This window comes from Lepidochelys kempii, chromosome 20 (assembly GCF_965140265.1).
Source record: "Lepidochelys kempii isolate rLepKem1 chromosome 20, rLepKem1.hap2, whole genome shotgun sequence".
Lineage (NCBI taxonomy): Eukaryota > Metazoa > Chordata > Testudines > Cheloniidae > Lepidochelys > Lepidochelys kempii.
In genome coordinates, this window is record NC_133275.1 from 19,197,484 (window position 1) to 19,218,175 (window position 20,692).

The window sequence follows — 20,692 nt, forward strand, 5'->3', positions numbered from 1 at the left end:
TCTGAAAATGCTACTTTTCCAAATCCGTGAGCCAAAGTAAATTGTGATCAGCCGCCTGTACTAGGTAAAGATGCAATGTATAAATAATGCATCAGATAGCTTGAGATCACAACTCCTTTTAAACGCTTGAAATGCTACAGTAAGTGCCTATGGTTAAAATGGTAAGTCAAATCAGTATAAATAATATTTTATTTTCTCTTTTCCAGTCAGTGGATTCCATACTCCATGACTCCAGCAAAGAGCTCTTTATGATGACAAGTGCAGAAAAGTTTTATCCAGTGATAACTGGAATGTTGATACGATTTTACACTGTATAAAATACATTAATTTGGGGGGAGGAGGGGAAGGAAAATCAGAATTTCCCAGTGGAAAAAAATGGATGTTTTTTTTAAGAATAGCTCAAGTGCTGGGTTATCCTAAATCAAAATATGACTTAAGAAGTTTATATGTGTACAGTAAACAACTTTCACAGCTAAAAAGTTTTATTTTTCTACCTTTCTTACTTAGGTTTGGCTCGTTCAGTCAAAATTACCCGGAGTTTACTTAAAGTTCATTTTAGCAACACAGAGCACAACTTAGAAGTCTTGTGAAATGCCCATTTGCCTGTTGAAAACACTGATAAATGTGCAAAGTATAGTCTTTATGTCAGGCAAATTAGTAGTCAGTCAAGGCAAAATGTGTTGGGTTTTTAAACACTTAATTCTTACAATGGAATCGAATTGCATTTAGATGCTTGTATACAACAAATTAGCCCGCTAGCTAGAGGAAAGGAGGTGGACGTTTCGCGGTCTCTGCTGCGTTTTCGTTTACTATGCTGATGTGAGGAAACAAAATACACTCCAAATATTGCTTCTAAGTAGGCAGTTCAGTTCATCCTAACCTCAAGATAGTATTCGAGCAACTTCCCTTGGAAAAATAAACGTATTTCCTCTCCTCCCCAGCCCCTTAGGTTGTCTGTATGTGTGCTTTGTTTATTTTATTTTATTTTATTTTATTTTATTTTATTTTATTGCAGACTTGGCTGTGAAATGAACTCGATTAAAGTTCAGGGTCCCTACAGTTGATTACCCTGAAACTCATTTGACTTTTTTTTTAAAAAGAGTCTGCAGTCTTCATTCTGGCTTTTATGGTAGTCACTTTGGTGGTCAAATTCAAGTGCTATGACTCCACAGCTGTCTCTTCTGTGTTTCCTTGCAGGAAGTCGGCAAATCCTGCCCTTTAAACTGGGTTTAAAAAACAAAATGGCAACGGGACTTGTTTTAGAGATATTTACCTACGAAGAGCAATAAATTATTCACACACCTATAGGAAGGAGCTCATGTGTTATACCACACATATGTTTTAGCGACGACACTTAGGATTTCTTCTCCTCCCCCACCCCATGTCTTCTTTTTATTCAAATAAAATGGAGACGAAATAATCTCTAAACGTAATGTCTAAACCCCGAAGATGAAATCTGTATTTTTACTAGGAGAGTTTTCCATTTCAACGTTCCGTTTTGCCCCATGAAGATTGCAAAGAGGAGGGAATTGGAAGAAAAATAATTGCACTCATAAACAATAGCTTAACATTATTAGTTTGTAGTTAGCATTAATATTGGCCCATAAAAAGATCACTGACACTTTAATTAAAAGTTTTGCCCAAAATTACACCAAAGACATAAAATGGGGGCAGATTACAAAACCAAGACACATATCTGGACCTCATGAGTTCTTTACTTTGTATTTATCAGCCAAGGGTGCATTAGAGAAAAAATACATCCCATTTTGAGATGATATATGTACACACACAGATCCCGAGATCAGTTATAAAAAGAGGTTTTTGAAGAGTTTTGGATAGAAAAACACCAACCTTGAGAAAAATTCAAATATGTGTAAAAAAATATATGCTCTGTTGCATGACGACTGTCAACATTGTTTAAATAAGGAAGAGCATGTATTCTTAGCATAAGAAGCCACCAAGGGATCAGTAATACAGCAATTGAAATCGAGACATACTACAATGTGCTACAGTTTTGAAAGCTACATTGCAGTGTCCAATGTGTTTTTTTCTTTGTTTCTTAAGTGCTCAGATCTTAGCTCCGCTGCAAGACACAGACCTACCAATTTATTTCCTATCATTAAAATGAACTTTTCAAAGGCATGTTGCTTATTAATGTCATTCTGCTTCTCTATTATTGGTTTTTTAATATATATCAGCGTCCGCTTCCTTCTAGCAGCTTGTGGAAGATGTAGTTGTCTTTTCACTTTCTGTTAATATTGCGTCGAAATGAACCTACCTGCTGACTAAAATGGAAAGAAAAAAAAATTAGACCAGCGAAAATGAAAATTGAGAATAAAAATATCTGGGTTAAATGACTGCAGCTCCGAGCTGTACAATTTATAACTTGCGTTTCTTGTGCTGTAATTTATTATTACTTGGATGGAGTTGTTGATAGTTTTCAAGATGAAATGCTTAGCAAAACAAAAACAGGCAGAAAAATCATGTATACCCTTCTTCTCCTTCCTAATAATATTGTTTACTGATAGCTCATGTGTCTGTGCTTTGGTTATTTCTTGTTGTTGTTCGAATTTACTGCGACACTCTTTGACAAGATATCACTAATAAAGACATTTTACTCTGTGATGGTGTGTTAGTTTTGTTAGAAGGTATTTAACCTGTCTCCAAAGAGATCCCACGATGGAGTTTAGTGGGGGAGGGGGACCTCTATGTAAACAGCTGAATTTTTATTTATTCTTTCTTTAACTGAACAATAGCAAAAGAGAAAATAAAGAAAATTAACCAGGTGGTGTCCTGTAATTAAAAGAAGGGGAGGGGTGACACAAGGGACTGCATTATTTTCACAGATCGTGGAAAACACAAACATCTCTGCATTTGAAATAGAAATACTATTAACATCATTTTTCATCACAGTCCCCAGACAAATTATTTGCAACCCAGGTGAAAAGAAAGAGAAGTAAACAATCAGAGTAGTTGTCACAGGGTAATTTGGTGTTAGAAGAGTTTTAAGTATGCCAGATATGCAAGATACATCTTGGAAATACTAGCAATCCACAGTGTCACTCAATATTCTCTGTAAGTCCTACAGGTATCCCTTTCCATATTATTTAAAGAAGAACTTTTAGACAGACAATTGGTTGAAAAACTCGTAAAATGTCTGATAGCACTTTATAGCACAAGTATTCATTCCATCTCAAAACACTGGGAAATATAGACAAGCATGAAGCTCTTGGGGCACAAAATTCAAAACAAATGACTTTAATAAGAATCTCTATTTTTTTAATTCAGTTGGAGGAATAAAGGATGCTAGTAATTCTGTATGTACATTCATTGATTGACAATAAACACTTGCTTTAAATATTTAATATGCCACTCTTACATAATAAATATTTAACAAAACATTAAAGGAGGTTTTCGAATATTTATTAGGCACTGACTTATTTCATTTGCTCTATTCCCTGATATATTACAAATTCGATATCAAAAGTCATTAAGACAGCCTTGAAATGGCTCTGTTTTAGTCTCAGGTAACTTTAAAGTTTGAAACTTTACACACACTGGTATTGCTTAAAGGTACACACTGGTATTGTTTCTCTGCAGTATATGCCACGTTGGTTTATGTACAGTTGGTTTGCACATAGAACAATGTAATTAGCTAATGTTAGAAGCTTGCTAATTAGCCACTTCCCTCCTTCCCTCCCAAATTATATATTCAACTATAATTTTAAAAGCCCAATGGCACAGAGATATGTGTATGCCCCACTGTAGCAAGATTTTGAGAAATGTTTGAAAACTTACTTATGAATCTTCAGCGCATTCCCTGGGCTTTTTATTGAGCTTACTTAAAGACTTTACATTGTCACGCCTAAAATGTGACTAGCGTGGAAAGAAAAGAAAAAAAAACGTGGAAAAATACAGTTAAAATATCTCTAAGACCCTCCCTCAGCTCCCACTCGCTCCCAACAGCCCCCACTTCATATCCGAATCCTCGTGAAAAATAGAAAGCAGAATCCAAACCGGGAAGGAAAAAAAAAAAAAACTTCACAAGCCATCCCTTGTATTTGCCCTTTGCTTTGAATGCTTACAAGGGGTGTGCCTTGAAGAAAATGAATACAAAGCTGCAATTGATTTTCATAATGTTTCTGCGGTGTTTGAAAACCAATCGTTTGAACCTCTGAGATCTTACCTAAGTGAACCACTCCTACACATCTAAGTGCTCCAAACTGATATATGACAATATCTACTTTGGATCACGTGCTTCTTAGAGCGACTAAGACGGATAGCGCGTCATCTCGCCTTCCCAAATTTTTCCCCCTCTGCACATCGGATCCAAAACATCTATCTATAGAGCAAGAAACGGAGAAAGATGTTTAACTCAGTGAATCTAGGAAACTTCTGTTCTCAATCGCGTAAAGAGAGGAGTGCTGACTTTGGAGACAGAGCAGGTTGCGCTTCCAATCTCTACCTCCCTAGCTGCACCTATTACGTCCCAGAATTTTCAACTGTGTCATCTTTCTTGCCACAGGCCCCCTCTCGCCAAATCTCCTACCCTTATTCCACTAACCTCTCGCAAGTGCAACCAGTTCGAGAGGTCTCCTATGGTCTAGACCCCTCTAGTAAATGGCACCATAGAAGCAATTACGCATCGTGTTATTCCGCGGAAGATCTGATGCATAGAGAGTGTATCCCGCCTTCCACCATGACCGAAATGCTAATGAAAAACGAAAGCGTGTACAGCCACCACCATCCCAGCTCTAACCATCCTGCATCTACGGGATTCTACTCCAGCATGAACAAAAACAGTGTCCTGCCCCAGGGCTTTGATCGGTTCTTCGAAAATGCCTACTGCGGGACAGAGAACCCGCCTGAGAACTGTCTGCAGAAAAGCGAGAGCAAACTGGAATCCGACTCCCAGCCCAGTGCACTATCATCCCGCGGAGAGCAAGGCATAGACCCGGAAGACGAAGAGGAAAACACAAATCCAGGGTCTTCAGCTTCGTCTTCTTCTGTCAACAAGGAAGGAAGCAAAAGCAGCAACTCGAGTAGGTAGAGCAGTAAATGGAAAGGTTAAGGGACTAGCCCGGTGTTTTGTCGGTCAAATTTTATGTGGAGTTTTATAAGCATTCAAAGGATTTTATTATAACCTACAAAGCTCTTTCTTCCAACGAGAAGAATTTTTACGATGGGAAAGCTCTTTGAAAAAATGGAGATGTTAGGCGCAGACACAGTATCTTAGAGTCTGTGAAATTTTAAAAGCACACCATCGTGGCAAATATTAACTTTGATCATGAACTTACACGAGCATTTTAAAAGGATTTGGTCCCGGGTTGCTCAGGGTAAAAGCCAATTGGGCAGAACACTGCTGTAGCTTCCTGTGCTTGCTTTTAGGCACTAAGATGCATGTAGAGTGAATTTTTAAAAATTAAAAGTATATGTTGGGTCTTGCTTTTCTCTCTCTCTTTTGATAAGGGGATGTGGAGCTAAATGCAAACTGTGCAACATTTTAATTCAATCCTGAGTCTCTATTTTATTTATTTTTTTAATCGCAACGATTCTTCGCAAAGCCTAGTGGAATTTCTGTCTTTTGTCATTAAGGTCAGATAAAAAAAATCACTACATTGCTAAGAAAACTTAGAGGCTTATTTTCAATTCTGAAGCCAAGCAACTTTTAAACTTAGCGATCACGGTGAGATTTTTCTCTCTCCCCCCCTTTTGCTGTTTGGTTTCATGATGAAAACAATGCATCCCCTTTTGTTGCTCAGAGGCTAAATTCCTTTTTACTTTGATTATTTTGGAGTGTGTGGATGCTGGTACTGAAGTTAATCAAAAACTTATGAGGAACATAATGTCTAGTTCCTACAGTTCCAACATTGCTCATGCTGTTTCTATACAGATAACAGATTTGCAGCTTGAACGTATGTTTTTCAACAGCTACAGTTTCTTTAAAGCCTGCTTAAATTGCTGAGTACAATCCCTAATTATGCTTAAAAATATGTCTATCACAAAATCCTGTGCAGAGGTAGTGTTTTTAGAACATAAGTAGTGCACAATCCTTAAAACCATATATAACCTCCCCTCTGCATTATATTAACAGTGGGCAAATATAACAGTGGCGAAATATATTATCTCATGAATCTATAAATATGTATATATATATATATATATATATATGCATATATATGGAGTCAGAACTAGAGTTGAGTCTATGTGTTGCATTTGCTTAGTATTTACATTCCCTTCTGTTTTTTCCTAAGGTGCTCCCCGTACAAGGAAGAAGAGATGTCCCTATTCGAAATTCCAGATCAGAGAGCTAGAGAGAGAATTTTTCTTCAATGTCTATATAAACAAAGAAAAAAGGCTTCAGTTGTCTAGGATGCTAAATCTCACTGATCGACAGGTTAAAATTTGGTTTCAGAACAGAAGAATGAAAGAAAAAAAATTAAGCAGAGACCGCCTGCAGTATTTTTCTGGAAATCCCTTATTGTGAACACATCTTTTCCCAGTCCTCTGCTGGTGAAGTAGATCTGTACTAAGAAGGAACTCTGAAAGCATGGGTTGTGGTCTGAGTCTACAAGCAACCTCAAAGTTTAAACCTTTTCGTTACTTACATTTGTATGTATGGAACAGTTCTAAGTAACGCAAGGAGTTCAGATATCTAAACGTTTAAAGGACTGGAAAACCATGGACTTTTTATTTAACGTTTTGTCTGAACAACTGGGATTTTTTTTCATTTAGTCATCCTTGTCCATTTGAATAAATCGCAGTGCTGTGTTATAATTATCATGGTGATGATTTTAATATGCAGTTAACATGCTACCACAGACGCGGCCAAAACCTCCCTCTATGGTTCATTTAGATACCTTGATTTGGGAGTGTGTGTGTGTGTGCGTGCGTATGTGTATGTACACATATACATAGGAGTGTGCGTATCCACACCGACCATTTGTGTTCTCTTGCTATCCATGCCAAGAACTGTTGTCGAAACCTAATTTAAATATTCTGTTCCGTTGCAGTAAGAATGGGTTCATTTCAAGCCCCTCCATATATATATATATATATATATATATATATATATATATATATATATATATATATATATATATATATATATATATATATATATATATATATATATATATAATATATATATTCTATGCAGTCCCACTTTTACATTTTTGGGGTGTTGGGGGGGAGGGAGAGAGGGGTGTATGGACGAGAATATATTTGCAATAACTGTCTCTAAGTGGTTTGTAAATACATTTCGTAATGCATTTTTTCCCGGATCTGGAAGAACAACAACAGCAAACAACAACAATAATAAACGATCTTTGTGTATGTAAAGTGAATTCCCGGGAAACTCTGTGAAATTCTGTGGTAAATAAAGATATCGCAAGCTGTTCTACATTATGATTTTATTTGACCATTTTATTAGTACTTCCCCTCTTTAAAACCTCATTGCGGTCGGTGCGGTAGGGACTTGCCAATAGAACTTTTAATACCTAAATGGTTAGGACATCAAATATATATATTTGATACTATCGCCATATATAATCATCCATGTTCATCTGGCTCAGTGCAATGTGCCATTGTCCAAATTCATATGACTCCTGTACTTTAAAGTTTACATTTGTTGTGGAGTTCATTGTATTCCTCACCGAATTTAAATATTTATTGGAATTTCTTGGCCGAATAATACAACCGTGTATTTGGTTCCATGTGTCTTGCTCTGTTTTTCCGGATGTAATTAATCTTCTGCACCGTATATTTGACTTTTGTAAGTGAGTGCAACTCTAATTACACAATCGAAGGTGCTGTGTTTCCATGAAGTCAAATATAAGCTATCTTATACGTACAATGCACAAATGCAAAGTCAAGTACTTAAAATCCCGGTTAAGGAAAACAAGTTCAACTCCCAAGCTTTTGGTACAGAAGTGTACTTTTATGTTTACACAAAGCCTTTCCCCTCTCCTGAGCGGACTAAAGAGCCACAATTTGGTTTAAAGGAAAAAGAAATACAGAAAACGCCTGCAGTGGTTTGATGCATGTATGTTGTGTATATAAAATAACTCGGAGTGGGGGGGTGTTGTTTTGTTTTGTTGCTTTTCAGCCTGAATTCTCATATCTCTTGATGTGGAGTTTTGTATGAGTAGGAGTGAGGGAGAAGAAAAAAGAAAAAGAAAGAACAAAAGAACATCCTCAAAGAAACAACACATTATATTCCCATACATTGACAATGTTCTTGTAAAATTCTCATAATTGCTTTTAAATACAGCCCCATACTTTGATGGTGGCTTCTTATTTTATGTGACAGCGGTAGGGGAAATTGCAAGCCACAAATATGTGCTTCGCTTGCATACACAAAAAGAATAAATGAGAAACAACTTTTGTTTTCGTGATAGACCCATCCTCGTTACGCCATGATATAATTTGAATGGGTGATGTTCATAGACATGTTTCTCATTAAATGAGATGGTAAAAAAATAATAAAAAAGCCAGATAGCAAAGAGCTTCTTTGAATTTATGTTTAAAACGTGGAAATGTTTAAGGAGGTATCCCCATGGCCTAAAATCATGCCAGCCCTTTGGAAATCCAAAACCTGGACCTTTCTTTGGTAGACAATTCCTTGAAAGGATGGTGAATAAAATATGAAAGAGTTTTGAAATAGGATGGAGACCAAAGCCATGCTCCTAGCAGATGCAGCCACTCATTGATACAGTCGAAGAGCTGCCAAAGAAGAGGGAATATTATTCGTATAAACCCACCTTTCTTTAACGATTGTTTGCCAAACCTTTCCAAGGTTAGGAAAACTAAGCATAGGTGCAATAGGGTGCTTATCACGAGGTCAAAAACCGCAGTTAATGCTCCGTAACAGCAGCCACTGTCCGGACAAAAGCTGGTAGTCTAGACATTGTAATAAAGACTGCAGCACTAAACAGCTTAATTTTTCTTAATTACCCCGTCTGGCCATAGGAAAAGACTTCCGCAGTAAATAGTAAACAAATAAGAGTGCCTTGCCCAGGGATTTTTCCCCCCTCCCCTTCCATGTCTTCAGCTCAATTCCAACACAATGAAACTGGAGGCCTAGTTCAAAGTTTTCGCGAGCTAAAATGGAATGCTAGTTGTAAAATCCAAGTTTATAGACCATGTGGGAGTTTACAATAGCATTAAGCAGCAGTGCCATGTAGGGAAAGGCTGTTAATGTTCTTTTTTTTGGGGGGGGGGGAGTGGTTGCCTGGATGTGTGTGTGTGTGTGTGTGTGTGTGTGTGGCGGGGTCTAGGTGAGGAAGTGGGGATGGATTGGATACCACAGTGGATGAATTTGGAAATAGTTGGCTTTGATTTGGTTGTCCTGTGATGTATTTTTTTTTAAAATCCTCACACAACCGCAAAAGACCAACGCTGCAAGTGGAGTTCTGTATATTGAGATTATGCCCCTTGTATCGGAGGAGGAGGGAAGAGAGAGGTCCACAGGAAGAAAAATGTGAATATATGATGTCTTTGAACTTCAATAAAGTCAAGTCCATCACCTTTAACCCTTTTGTAATAAAGCGGAATCAGAAAGGCTTTCTGTGTCCCCGCCTCCCGAGAAAGAAATAGGGGGGTGGGGGTGGGTGGGATGGAGGAGAACCCACATTTTTATTTAAATTCAAATTTTGGGCCAAATGTGGCCTTGATGATGAGCTAATATTTAATTCAACCTCGCCGCGTGTCGAAGAAGGTTGAACACAGCACACAGCACACACACGCTTTATTATTGTTATAAACCTTTTGATATCTTAACGCATGAAAAGTTTTTATAACTTTGTTTGGCATAAAAGTTTTACAAGGTTTTTTTTTATTATTATTTCCATCGAATGTCCGTCACAATAAATGCTCCCTCATAGGCTGGGGGAGCTTGCTGTATAGTTACGTTAATGACACACAGACTAATTGTGAAGGACCTTTCCATGTGACGTACAAACACCCGACCTGTTTCCTATTCCTCCCTGGATTCCCTACACAACATATTGGAAGCTGCTGTAGGTTACTTTGTTGTGAAATATTGCACAGGGGGAAGAAGGCGAGAGAGCAAACTTCTAATTGGCTTTTTGCGGAATAATAACGTACCTTTAAGTTGGGTTCCATACAGGGTAAATCACTTCCACTTTTGCAGAAAATGCAGGTGGTTTTTTTGTTTTGTTTTAAAGAACTGCAAATGCACATCCAGGAATAAAATGTACAGGGACTGTAGTTATGTTAGACATGGCTGTTCACACACCACGCACACACATATACATACACACGACACACACACATGCAGAAAGACACCAACCCACTCTCACATGCACACTCTCCTAACAGTTCTTGAGTTGAGGAACGTAAACTTGACTGTGTGATAAGTGCGGTCCTCTAAGGGCGAGTTCTCTTTGGTGACATGTAAATAAACTACTCTGTTGAACAACTCAGCAAGACCGGCAAACAATAGCCATGAGGGAAAGCCATCCTGTTACTATTTGCACTTTCCTCATGGGTTTGACGTTGCCTTGGAATTTGGCAAAAATGGGATTAGAAAATCCGAAGAACAAAGACATTGGCTTTGGCAAGTGGATTGGAAGCGACCATCAATTGAGCTAATCTTCGCCTGTGGATCATAGGGTGAATTCATTTATTTGTGTGCGAGTAACTTTGGTAGGAGCCATAGCTAAGCCCGACGGAGAGCCAGGGCTGTGTACAATGTAAATAAATAGTTTGCTCTCCCAGTTTCCTTGTCTTGGAGACTCTCGTGGGTCGTAACATTTTGGAATAGCCATTAATTTTTTTTCTCCCGGTTTACCCCTCTTCTGGGTGGAGGGCAGAGAATTTGGTGTTGAAATATCGTGCGGGCTCTACCATTGGGGGGGGGGGGAATCACTTTTGCGAGGTAATTCTGGTTTTTAATGAAAGCATTTTTAACTGACACTAGAGTTGGGAAGGAAAAATAAAAGCCAAACTACTTCTTCTGGTTGGCGTGCATGGCTGAGTGCTTCTTTGCTATCAAAGAGAATATTAAAACCTGACTTATATTATTTTTTTCCAAAATGGCGTCTCATTAAGGCCTTGCTTATCCGTCTTTAATAAAGTTGGAAATATACGGGTGCACAGCATATGTTAGATTTAAGCACGTTCTTCTGCCTTTGATAACTTCTAAATTACAACATGAAACCACAAGAATGTGGCTTGCAACCTCATAAGGCCTTTTTAATCTTTAGTTTCTGAATTAGAATATAGCATATAGCTGATGTAGCCCATAAAAGACTTTATTAGTTTTAAACAAAAGAACAGACTTAATGTAAACATTACAGTTGTTTATGCGCTACAAGTAGCTGGGCAAATTCGTTGGTTTTAATTGTTGAAAGAGGGTTTAATACCGTTCTAGGAATTAAGCGATACATTCTTAAACACGTCGGTCCCACTGCTTTTAAACGGTGGCTGATATAAACAGTGTGTTTCCATACAAATGGTTGTTAAAAGAGCGGAATCTCTTTGAATCAATTTAGTTTTGCAAACAATCAGTATTTAAGGAAACAGGAGCGTTTATTTCAAGGTTATATTTCAGGCTGAGGACTTTAAAAATAACTAAATAACTCTCCCAATATAAATAGATACGTAGATAAACATTCTTATACCATCGTGCTCTTTACTGTAATTCTACTGTACCTACTACTAATTCTATATTCTCAGATCAAGGTGAATCTAGCAAAATAAAATGATTTTATACTAGAACAATTCTCTGTAGTATATTTCAACCCAATAGGGGCGGAAATTCATGTGTATTCAATTTTTTTTGAAATAGCTTTCTCTTTTCCTCCTGTGAAAAAGTGGAATTGTTAATATCCCACCACTCACCTGATGACTGATACTGGGTTGAAGCTATATTTGAAACCAATTTAGAAGCACTTAGCAGATGGGGATTTCAGCTTTATACACGTATTGCCGACGATATCAAAATACCAGCATTTTAATTGAACTTTCTTCAGATTTCCTATGTGTAAAGACAGAATGTTTTGCTATTTTTCTAATTTAGTATGTTTTAACATTTCAGAAGGCACTTAAGTCTTTTTACTTTTTCACACACTTCCCCTCCGCCCCAGTAATTATATCATTTTCAAAGGAATATGCCCAAGAAGTAAAATGCATCAATTTTCAAAACATTTTAAGCTCTCCTTTTAGCTTAGAAATGTAATCATATCATGAAATATGGCCCCAAACGCTTATTGCTTTAGAAGCATATAGGAATTTAGATTCTCAGGACAACTGCTTAGACTCCACAACCTCTGATATGAACCCTTCTGTTATTTGTGTAACATTTAAGTTTGTTAACGCATGTGGAAAATTACAGGAAACACTCCCCATTGAATAAACTTTTAAAAAATCCTGGCACACTATTATTTTCTTCTGTCACCCACACCACTCATGCCTGTATCTGAATTACTCTCTCCAATTTTCTCCCAGTGATCAAAGGGTAACCAGACTAAAACCAGTATATTAGAGTCTGAAGACTGCTATGTTGGACGTAGGAAAACGTAAACACAGTTTTCAATGCCACCTCAAGGAACATAATATCATTCCATAATTCTATGACTTAAATTACTCAGAAAGAAGGAAGTAGAATAAGAGGGATTGTAAAGTTTGATAGATTTCTTGTGGTGATAGTTTACAGTTTCTAAGCCAACATATAAAGGCGTGGGTTTTATTTTTGCATCACTGTTATTGTACTCCAGTGTACATTGTCATAAATCAGAATTATTTCTGCTGCAACATGGGGGCATAGTACCGGGCAGAAATACAAATTTAAGGTAATCATTAAAGTGTTGCTACCAAATACTTCCTAGACGCGAAAATGAATGTTTGTAATAAAAATGTAAGAAAAGTTGGTAAAAATACAATGGACATAAGAGGCAATCCCGTGCATAGCTCTCTGTGAAATAATTAGATTGAAAAGGAGGCAGGTAAAATAGAAGGTGTGCGTTTGAGATATTCTTTGTGTGAGATATTATACACGTGCATTTTAAATTCATAGGGCAAAAATGGGCTGGTTGAGTCTTTTTTCCCCTCCCTTAAAGACTCACCATGTGTGGCTAACAAAGAACACAGGTTCTGAGGAATCACATTAGCTGATTTCTTGATATTTTTCGGCAATTATCTGCCTTTGGAACTCAAAACAGGACAACCTCCCAGTAAAGACAATAGCAGAACATCAGCCGCTTGCTTCAGATACATAGGCATTGAGGGAAAGGCACACATGAAAAGGGGGATCCCCCTCCCCGCCCTCCCCCTCACACACACACACACACACACACACACGCACACACAGAGACACAGAGATTTTTATGTGACATAGACTTCATTAGTTTCTTAGCTCTAGTATAAATAAAATACCACAGGTTATTCCAAATGTCTTTGTGAAACAGAAAGTTATCTATGAACATGTGTACATCTCTCTGTGAATCTATGTCATCTAGGTACATTTGCATCAAAGCGTGCTTTGTGTGTGTGAACATTCAGCATCTATATTGTTTTCCTAAAAGTGTGTAAAATTCAAAGTAGGTTATTAAAGTCTTTGCCACACATAGGCTCTCTCCTTTTAAGTTTTAATAGCGTTTGTTCGTATTTATTTTCTGTAATTGGAGTAAAGCATTTTTCCCAACGGGGGTTCTACTTAAGCTGATGAATTTTATTTCTTTTTCCATTAATGACCCATGTTTATCATACTTTTAATTATTTTTAACTTTAAACAATATTCGGTCTCCTGGAGATGTCCTCTGTGTTCCTTGCTAACCTCGATTCTCTTTTGATATAACAAAAAAATCTACGTTGAAGTTTTTAAAAATCATATATTATTTTCGATTGAACTGGTTTTTCTGCATGCTGTCCTATTTGTTTCAAAAGCTCTTGAGCAGCATCTTAGAAAAGAGAGTTTAAAATATTTCAAACGTTTTGCATAAATTTATTGTTTTGGCAAAAGCTAGTGCACAGAATGACTGTTAACAATGTAAATCTTTATTTTATATACACAAAATGTACACATTCTTAAAATATGAGGTTTCCACGGTAGATCTTCCGTTTCCAACAGGACGCACAGATACTGCATTTACTCCAGATTCTATAAAGGCTTCTGGGTCTGAGAGAGAGAAAATTCAAATTATTTGATGTTGTTTAATCTTGATTACAACGCATTAATATCTTCCTTTGATAAAAGCACAGGAATACATGGCAAAAATCAGGAAAACATATTTAATCTGCAGGCAGACAATCCAGGAAACTATAAGGTCAAATTCTGGTGTCCCAGAAATGCACATGTGAAATGTTTGACTGACCAGCATAAATTATTAGGTAGCCAGATCAGCTGCAAAAATAAAGTAGAAGAGGGGGGGAAAAAGCAGCATAATACAAAATTGGGTTGGTCTTTAATTTCATCACCTATAAATGAGAAAATATTGGTTCCCATACTAAAGTTTTATTCTTTGCTTATAAATATTATGTGGAATTTTCGTTGGATATCATAAAACTGAACGATTTCTATCAAACTGTTTTTAAAAGACCTATGCAGATAACACAAATAGAGGCAATAAAGTCGCAAATAGCTTTCCAGGGGAACCAAATGGCGTCTGAAGCGTAGGAAACCTTTTACTGTGTTGTATAAGAGGGGGACACACAAAATTGTATAATGCACTTTTAGGCTGTCTCGGCCTAAGAGATTTAAATTTGTCACACTGGAGGATGCGAAGAAGAGAAGATTGGAAAGACTCTTGAAAGTTAAAGCAGAGTGGAATTGTGAAAGACTTCTGTAACACCTTGGGGAAAGATGGTTGCAGAAAAGGGCTGAATAATCTACACTTTAAAGCGCTACAAATTACGCAAAATGGTCCGGTTCAACTTTTCATGTTTCTATGTAATTTTCCCCACCGAATTTGCTCCCCTTTCCCCCCCTTATGAAAGGTCGTGGGGGTGGCTTTTTTCCCCTTGAAAGTGACTCTGAACCCGTGTGTCTTTCCAATCGGTTGTAATGATCTTGAAATTCGAGGCTTTCTTTCTTTCTTTCTTTCTTTCTTTCTTTCTTTCTTTCTTTCTTTCTTTCTTTCTTTCTTTCTTTCTTTCTTTCTTTTATTTATTTATACCTTATTCCCATTCCTCGCCTAACCTAAGATCAGCGTTATCTAAGGAGGATTGCCTCCCCCGCTAGCAAAATTAATATACACTAAAACAATTTATCTTAATTGCTACACGACGTTAGAAAATGTCCAGTAAAGAAATGAGGCAAAAGGAAAACACAGAGGTAAAAAATTCACCTTCACTTGTACTAGTAGTTATTGTTCTGTGGTCGTTAAATTAAATGGGGGGAAAGTTAAACCCACCTAACAGTGACACAGTTTAACAAAATGGGGAAAGGGAAATAATCTGTCAAGAAACAAACTTTTTCTTTTAGTCCCAACAGTAAACAATCATACCAAATCGGAAAGTTTGTTTTGGGAAATCCATGTGCTAAATATTTGGTCAAATACAATTTTGATTTTGATTTTTTTTTTTTTTTTTGTTATTTCGTGAAGAGGCAAAACAAACCAAACCAAACCCCCACCATCCCACGGTTGTCCTTTTTTTATTTAAAGATCGATCAAATTGATCAAATTTACCCTTTTTCCTTCCCACGAATACATTTATTTGGCAAGATTTTTGCATGTCACAGACGCTATTTTAGCAAAGAAACTTAAGACAGTTAACACTGGAAGTGGATTATTTTAAAAAAACGATATGTTTCGGGGGTGGGGATGCAACGCTTTATCCATACCAAAAAAAAAAAAAAAAAAAAGAAGAAGAAAAAAAGAAAAAGGAAATAAAAAAGAAAACGGCTTTTTGTTGGTATATAAAAAAACCCTGCTTTCCAAGTATGCACACAGGTCTATTTTAGACATGCGGGGGTCAAAAAGCACCTAAATTAAAGACTGAAACCATCTCTGTTAAACTTTTTTACATATTTGTACTGATTCCAAATACATTTTAAAAAACAAAGCAGAGGTCTAAAGAGGCATCGATCCCACAATTCCACCCTTTAAAGAACTGCACCCACCCCACAGTTAAAAAGAAACAAAATCCACCCCAACCTTCGATGAAAACCCAAACCACAGCAACTCAAATATTTCAAGTTTTGTTACAGAAGAAAGAAGAAGGGGGGGGGGGGAACACAGCACTGGGAATCTAGCTAAGAAGAGAGAAAGGAAGGGGGGGAGTTAAATTAGGGGTTTTTTTTGGGGGGGGGGGTCTCTGCCTTTTACTAGAAATTGGATTTATTTCGGCCAAAAGAAGGAAAGAAAGGCAAGGCAAAGAAGGTTGGTTGTTTCCTGACCTTTTTATTTGGATTTGACTTTGCTTGTATTTACGCGTTCGCTTCCCTTTTTTGTTTCCCCCTACTCTGCTGTAGACACGCGTTGGTTCATTGGTAAACAAACTCCCGCAAACCGCGGGGGCTTTTCTCCTTTGTTCAAAGTGAAGGTCCCGGGCATCCTACCCGGCAGAGACTGATAGATGTCGCTGTTGCTCTATGCTAGTTTTCTCCACTCGCAACAACTTGACCCTTGTGACGTCATCGGCGTCTGAATCATCAAGGCCATTTTCAATCCTCATTGGCCTGGCCGTCACGTGGTGGGGGACCAATGCGTGGATAATTATGGGGCTGCTATTTTTCCCTAAAAAAAAGATGTCAGCCCTTGGCTGTAGTATTCCTCTTTAAAATCCCTCCCTGACAATGTCATGTCCCAACAATGTGACTTCTAACTCCTTTTTGATGGACTCGCTGGCCGGTACCTGTAGAGGCGAGAATTATTCCTCTAACCAAGGAATGTATATGCAGCCCGGGAGCGATTTCAGCTGTGGAATGATGAGAAACTGTGGAATTATCCCGTCTCTTTCCAAAAGAGACGAGGTGAATAACGCCAGCCTGTCTCTCAACACCTATCCATCTTACCTTTCTCAGCTAGACACTTGGTGTGACCCAAAAAATACTTACAGAATCGAACAACCTGTTGCAAGACAGCTCCCATCCTGCTCTTTCCCAACCAATGTCAAAGAAGAGAATGTATGCTGCATGTATAACGCTGATAAAAGGGCGAAAAATGCCACAGAGACAGCCCTCTACCCCAATCAAATGCCTGATTCTTGCCTAAATGATCATGAAGTCCCTGTTCCTAGCTACTATCGAGCCGGCCAAGGTTATTCCTCTATGGAGAAGACGCCAAACTGCAACAATCCAAATGAGTTTGAGGCAAGTTTTGACTCCAGGGCGAGTCTGAACCCAAGGAGTGAGCGTCTGGAACAACAACAAGCCCCACCACCAGTGGCTAAAGTGAGTTTCCCCGAAAACACAAAAACAGATAATACCCAGAATACATCCACCAACGAAATTAAAACAGAAACAAGCGCCCCAGCTCCAAAAATAACCCCTTCGGAAGCAGAGAAAGACCTGAATAAAAGCACTGACAACAGCACAGACAATTCTGACAATGAAGCAAAAGGTAAGGGATCATCCACTATCGGTAACTGGTTTCAGAAAATGATCAGCATAACGATAATAATATTCATAAGGTGCACTTTACACGGCACACTCCGCCGCACGTATGTCTGAATGGCTGCAGTCGTTTTTAAATTCTTTCTCGAAATAAAAATCACTGCGAAAATGGATCAGTCAAATGTGTTAAAGCACATCCTCTCGCTGTTTGAAAGGGAGACTTGTGCATGTATTTAGTTAGGTATGTAGCTGCTAGGAATGGTGTATATCTAATAAGATTAGGTGGCTTTAAAAATCGCCTAAAATGGCTATGAGTTCCAAAAAGATCAGTTCAGCCAGACATTTACCTCATGTTATTTTCTAGTCAAATGTTTTATGTGGTCGTGTAAGGCAGATTTTACTCTTTTTACTTGCTCAGTATAAAATGTCTGAGAAGAAAAAGAAAAAGAAAACACAGATCGAGTCTTATTTTCACTTGCAAACAGCTCAGGTTGGAGTTGTGTAGTGTGTTTCATTCCATTGCTTGTTGAAAAAGCTTTTCCCTGGCGAATTGAGATCTTGTTTGTGAAGGCAAAATTGTTTCTGGGTGTGAAACAGATGTTTTAAGTTTGGGTTTCTATGAGGAGAGACTGCCATTTACCATATTGTATTTTCATTGTAGAGATTTCATGTGGGTTGAAATGTTTGTTTATCTTAATATTCCGTTGTCCTGTAGACCTAGATTCAAGATAGACTGTTTTAAGTATTTTTTGGGGGTCATTAAGTAGAGGTATATGTATGAATGAGTGGAATTCTCTGAAAATTTGGCGTAAAATGCATAGTACAAAATATTATTGGGAGCGGATGGAGATCTAAGCAACGGGTTTTATTATTTGACTATGGTCCATGGGTTAAAATAGCTTCGGTGTCCAATAATTTGTAATATGCTAGAAATCAAGCAGAAACGAAGCAGTTTAGTAACTATGTAGTTTGTATATGCATATACATATACGTGCATTTGGTATGGTGTGTATACTCACATACATCCTCTGTGTATGGGTACCAGAAGAGCATACAGATATTTCATACCCACTGTCGTTCTTGTGAAAGATATCTTCATACAAAATCACCTTTTAAATTGGCCTTTCAACAAAACAAAATATATAGTCCAAAACATTCTTTTCATTTTATTCCACATCCAATGACATTATTTTGTCTGACAGCTGAGTTACAAATACACAAAACACAAAGTCAAGTTTATCAAAATCCCTACAAACTTCTCTTCACAAAGCGCTTTCTATTTTCACGTCAAGATATATTTTCGTGGGAGTTAACAGAAAGATTATTTTGGTTTTGAACTATAATTTGGGTGGGGAAAAATAAAGGTTTCTCCAGAAATATTGGTGTTAACTAAAATGGGTGTATGTTTAAAGTAATTGACGTCCAAACTTTTGCTTTTTCAGAAATTAATATATTGTGAATAGCATTTTTAATCGTCAGAACCAGTATGAGGCGGATTTTGTTTGTTTGTGGTTTTCTTTAAATAAAATTATTTTAAAGCTTAAGTTTTCCTTTCTGTTGAATCAGAATTTTATTCATTGCCAAGGTGCAATTTTTGAATTCAATTCAAGAATTTTGGAAAGCTAGAGGCTTAGCGAGAATTTCAAAGGCTCAATAGCATGAAAGGGCATCTGCAAACTTAAAGGTGGCTTAATTGCAAATATACTCATTGTTAAGGCATAAATGGTCAAGTAGAGTTCTTATTTCCAATCGCAGAATTTTCTGAAACTAGCATGAATATAAAAGTAAGTGGATTATTGTAGTCATAGGACATGTCATTTTCTTTTTTCACAGTTAGACATAAATATAGGCGACTACTGATGTCAGAATTTTCCCATGATCAAATTCAAATCCCAAGTATTTTATATCTCTAGCTCTATCTATATGCTATATAGATATTGCAAACACATGCATTTGACTTTATGAAGTGTGTGTGTAAGTGTATAAGAGAGGTGTGTATATATAAGAAATATAATTACAAGGATAAATATATACACACACTTTATATAGGCAAATCCATTTCAGATAGTCTGTGTTTACGAAAAATACACTTGGAGCTTCACAGACTCCAAACATCTGACCTCTGTTAGAAGACAGTGCTTCAGTGAGCCAGATATTTCAGAGGGTAATAATCAGATTTCACCTTAGATGATGCTTTTGTAGTAAAGCGTATGTGTGTGTGTAGAAGGAAGTAATGGCAGAACAGTTACGGAACTTAGGAAAGTTACACTGTTGATTTTAAGATTTTTAAAAAGCCTTCATGTGGTACACGAAAGGCCATGAATAATTTAATAAAATTATATTCTGTTGACATGTCTGACGTGTGGACAACCCTGCACTCTAGAATAGTGTAAGAGCCGAAAAGAAATTGTATTTCACTATGATATCCGTTACTTGAACTAGGGATAGTTCGTCTGTGAGCTATAACTTAGCCTTGGCTACGTGGATCTGAAGTATAGGTTCATATTGTTAACGTGGATTTATTCAGCGATTTGGTGATAGTCGATGGAAACAAATGGACATTTAAATATGTATTTAATGAGTTCTTTAAACCTAAAACACCTCAAAAATAAAAATAAATGAAGACATAAGCACAACCCTGTTATTTGTGCGTAGGGGAGTAATTGTTCTCCACCAAAGAAGCTGCTTTTTAACAATCTTTAGCCTGGTAAATTCTCTTTCCTATTCCACGGATACTTATATAATAATGTTATTTTTAACAGAGGATATAAAGGCAGAAAACACTACAGGAAATTGGCTGACAGCAAAGAGCGGAAGAAAGAAAAGGTGTCCTTACACTAAACACCAGACGCTGGAATTGGAGAAGGAATTCTTATTCAATATGTACTTGACCCGTGAGCGCCGCCTGGAGATTAGTAAGAGTATTAACCTGACAGACAGACAAGTCAAAATCTGGTTTCAGAACCGCAGGATGAAACTCAAGAAAATGAACAGAGAGAACCGAATTCGCGAACTGACTTCCAATTTTAATTTTACTTGATCGTGCTCAATAATATTTAAGGAAAGGGGAAAGGGGAAAAAGAAACCTTGTTCATTTTTTTTCTGGGTATCAATGCAATGCGTATGCAAAAATTAAGGACCTCAGTCATTTGGGTATTTGCAGTTTGTAGAGCG

The 20,692-nt window shown here is 37.3% G+C and overlaps 2 protein-coding genes across 2 annotated transcripts in view; both read left to right on the forward strand.

Moving 5' to 3' along the window:
- Positions 1-4,366: 4,366 nt before the first annotated feature.
- Positions 4,367-7,029, forward strand: HOXC11 (homeobox C11). The gene is made up of 2 exons (XM_073318691.1): positions 4,367-5,042; positions 6,255-7,029. Exons 1-2 carry the CDS (start codon positions 4,367-4,369, stop codon positions 6,485-6,487), a joined length of 909 nt encoding a protein of 302 aa, XP_073174792.1. The 3' UTR covers positions 6,488-7,029.
- Positions 7,030-16,711: 9,682 nt separating this feature from the next.
- The window catches only part of HOXC10 (homeobox C10), a 4,394-nt gene continuing 413 nt past the window's right edge, over positions 16,712-20,692 (forward strand). The window contains exons 1-2 of the mRNA XM_073318356.1: positions 16,712-17,525; positions 20,281-20,692. The exon at positions 20,281-20,692 is cut by the window's right edge and continues 413 nt beyond it. Of these exons, the coding sequence (XP_073174457.1) occupies positions 16,760-17,525; positions 20,281-20,558 (1,044 nt within the window). The 5' untranslated portion in view covers positions 16,712-16,759 and the 3' untranslated portion in view covers positions 20,559-20,692. The remainder of the gene's footprint in view (positions 17,526-20,280) is intronic.

What these genes read in the sequence shown, in the direction of transcription:
- HOXC11 (XM_073318691.1), top strand. Translation starts at nt 4,367, where the DNA reads ATGTTTAACTCAGTGAATCTAGGAAACTTCTGTTCTCAATCGCGTAAA. An exon ending in AAGCAAAAGCAGCAACTCGA is followed by an intron (nt 5,043 to 6,254) that starts GTAGGTAGAGCA and finishes TTTTTTCCTAAG; the next exon opens with GTGCTCCCCGTACAAGGAAG.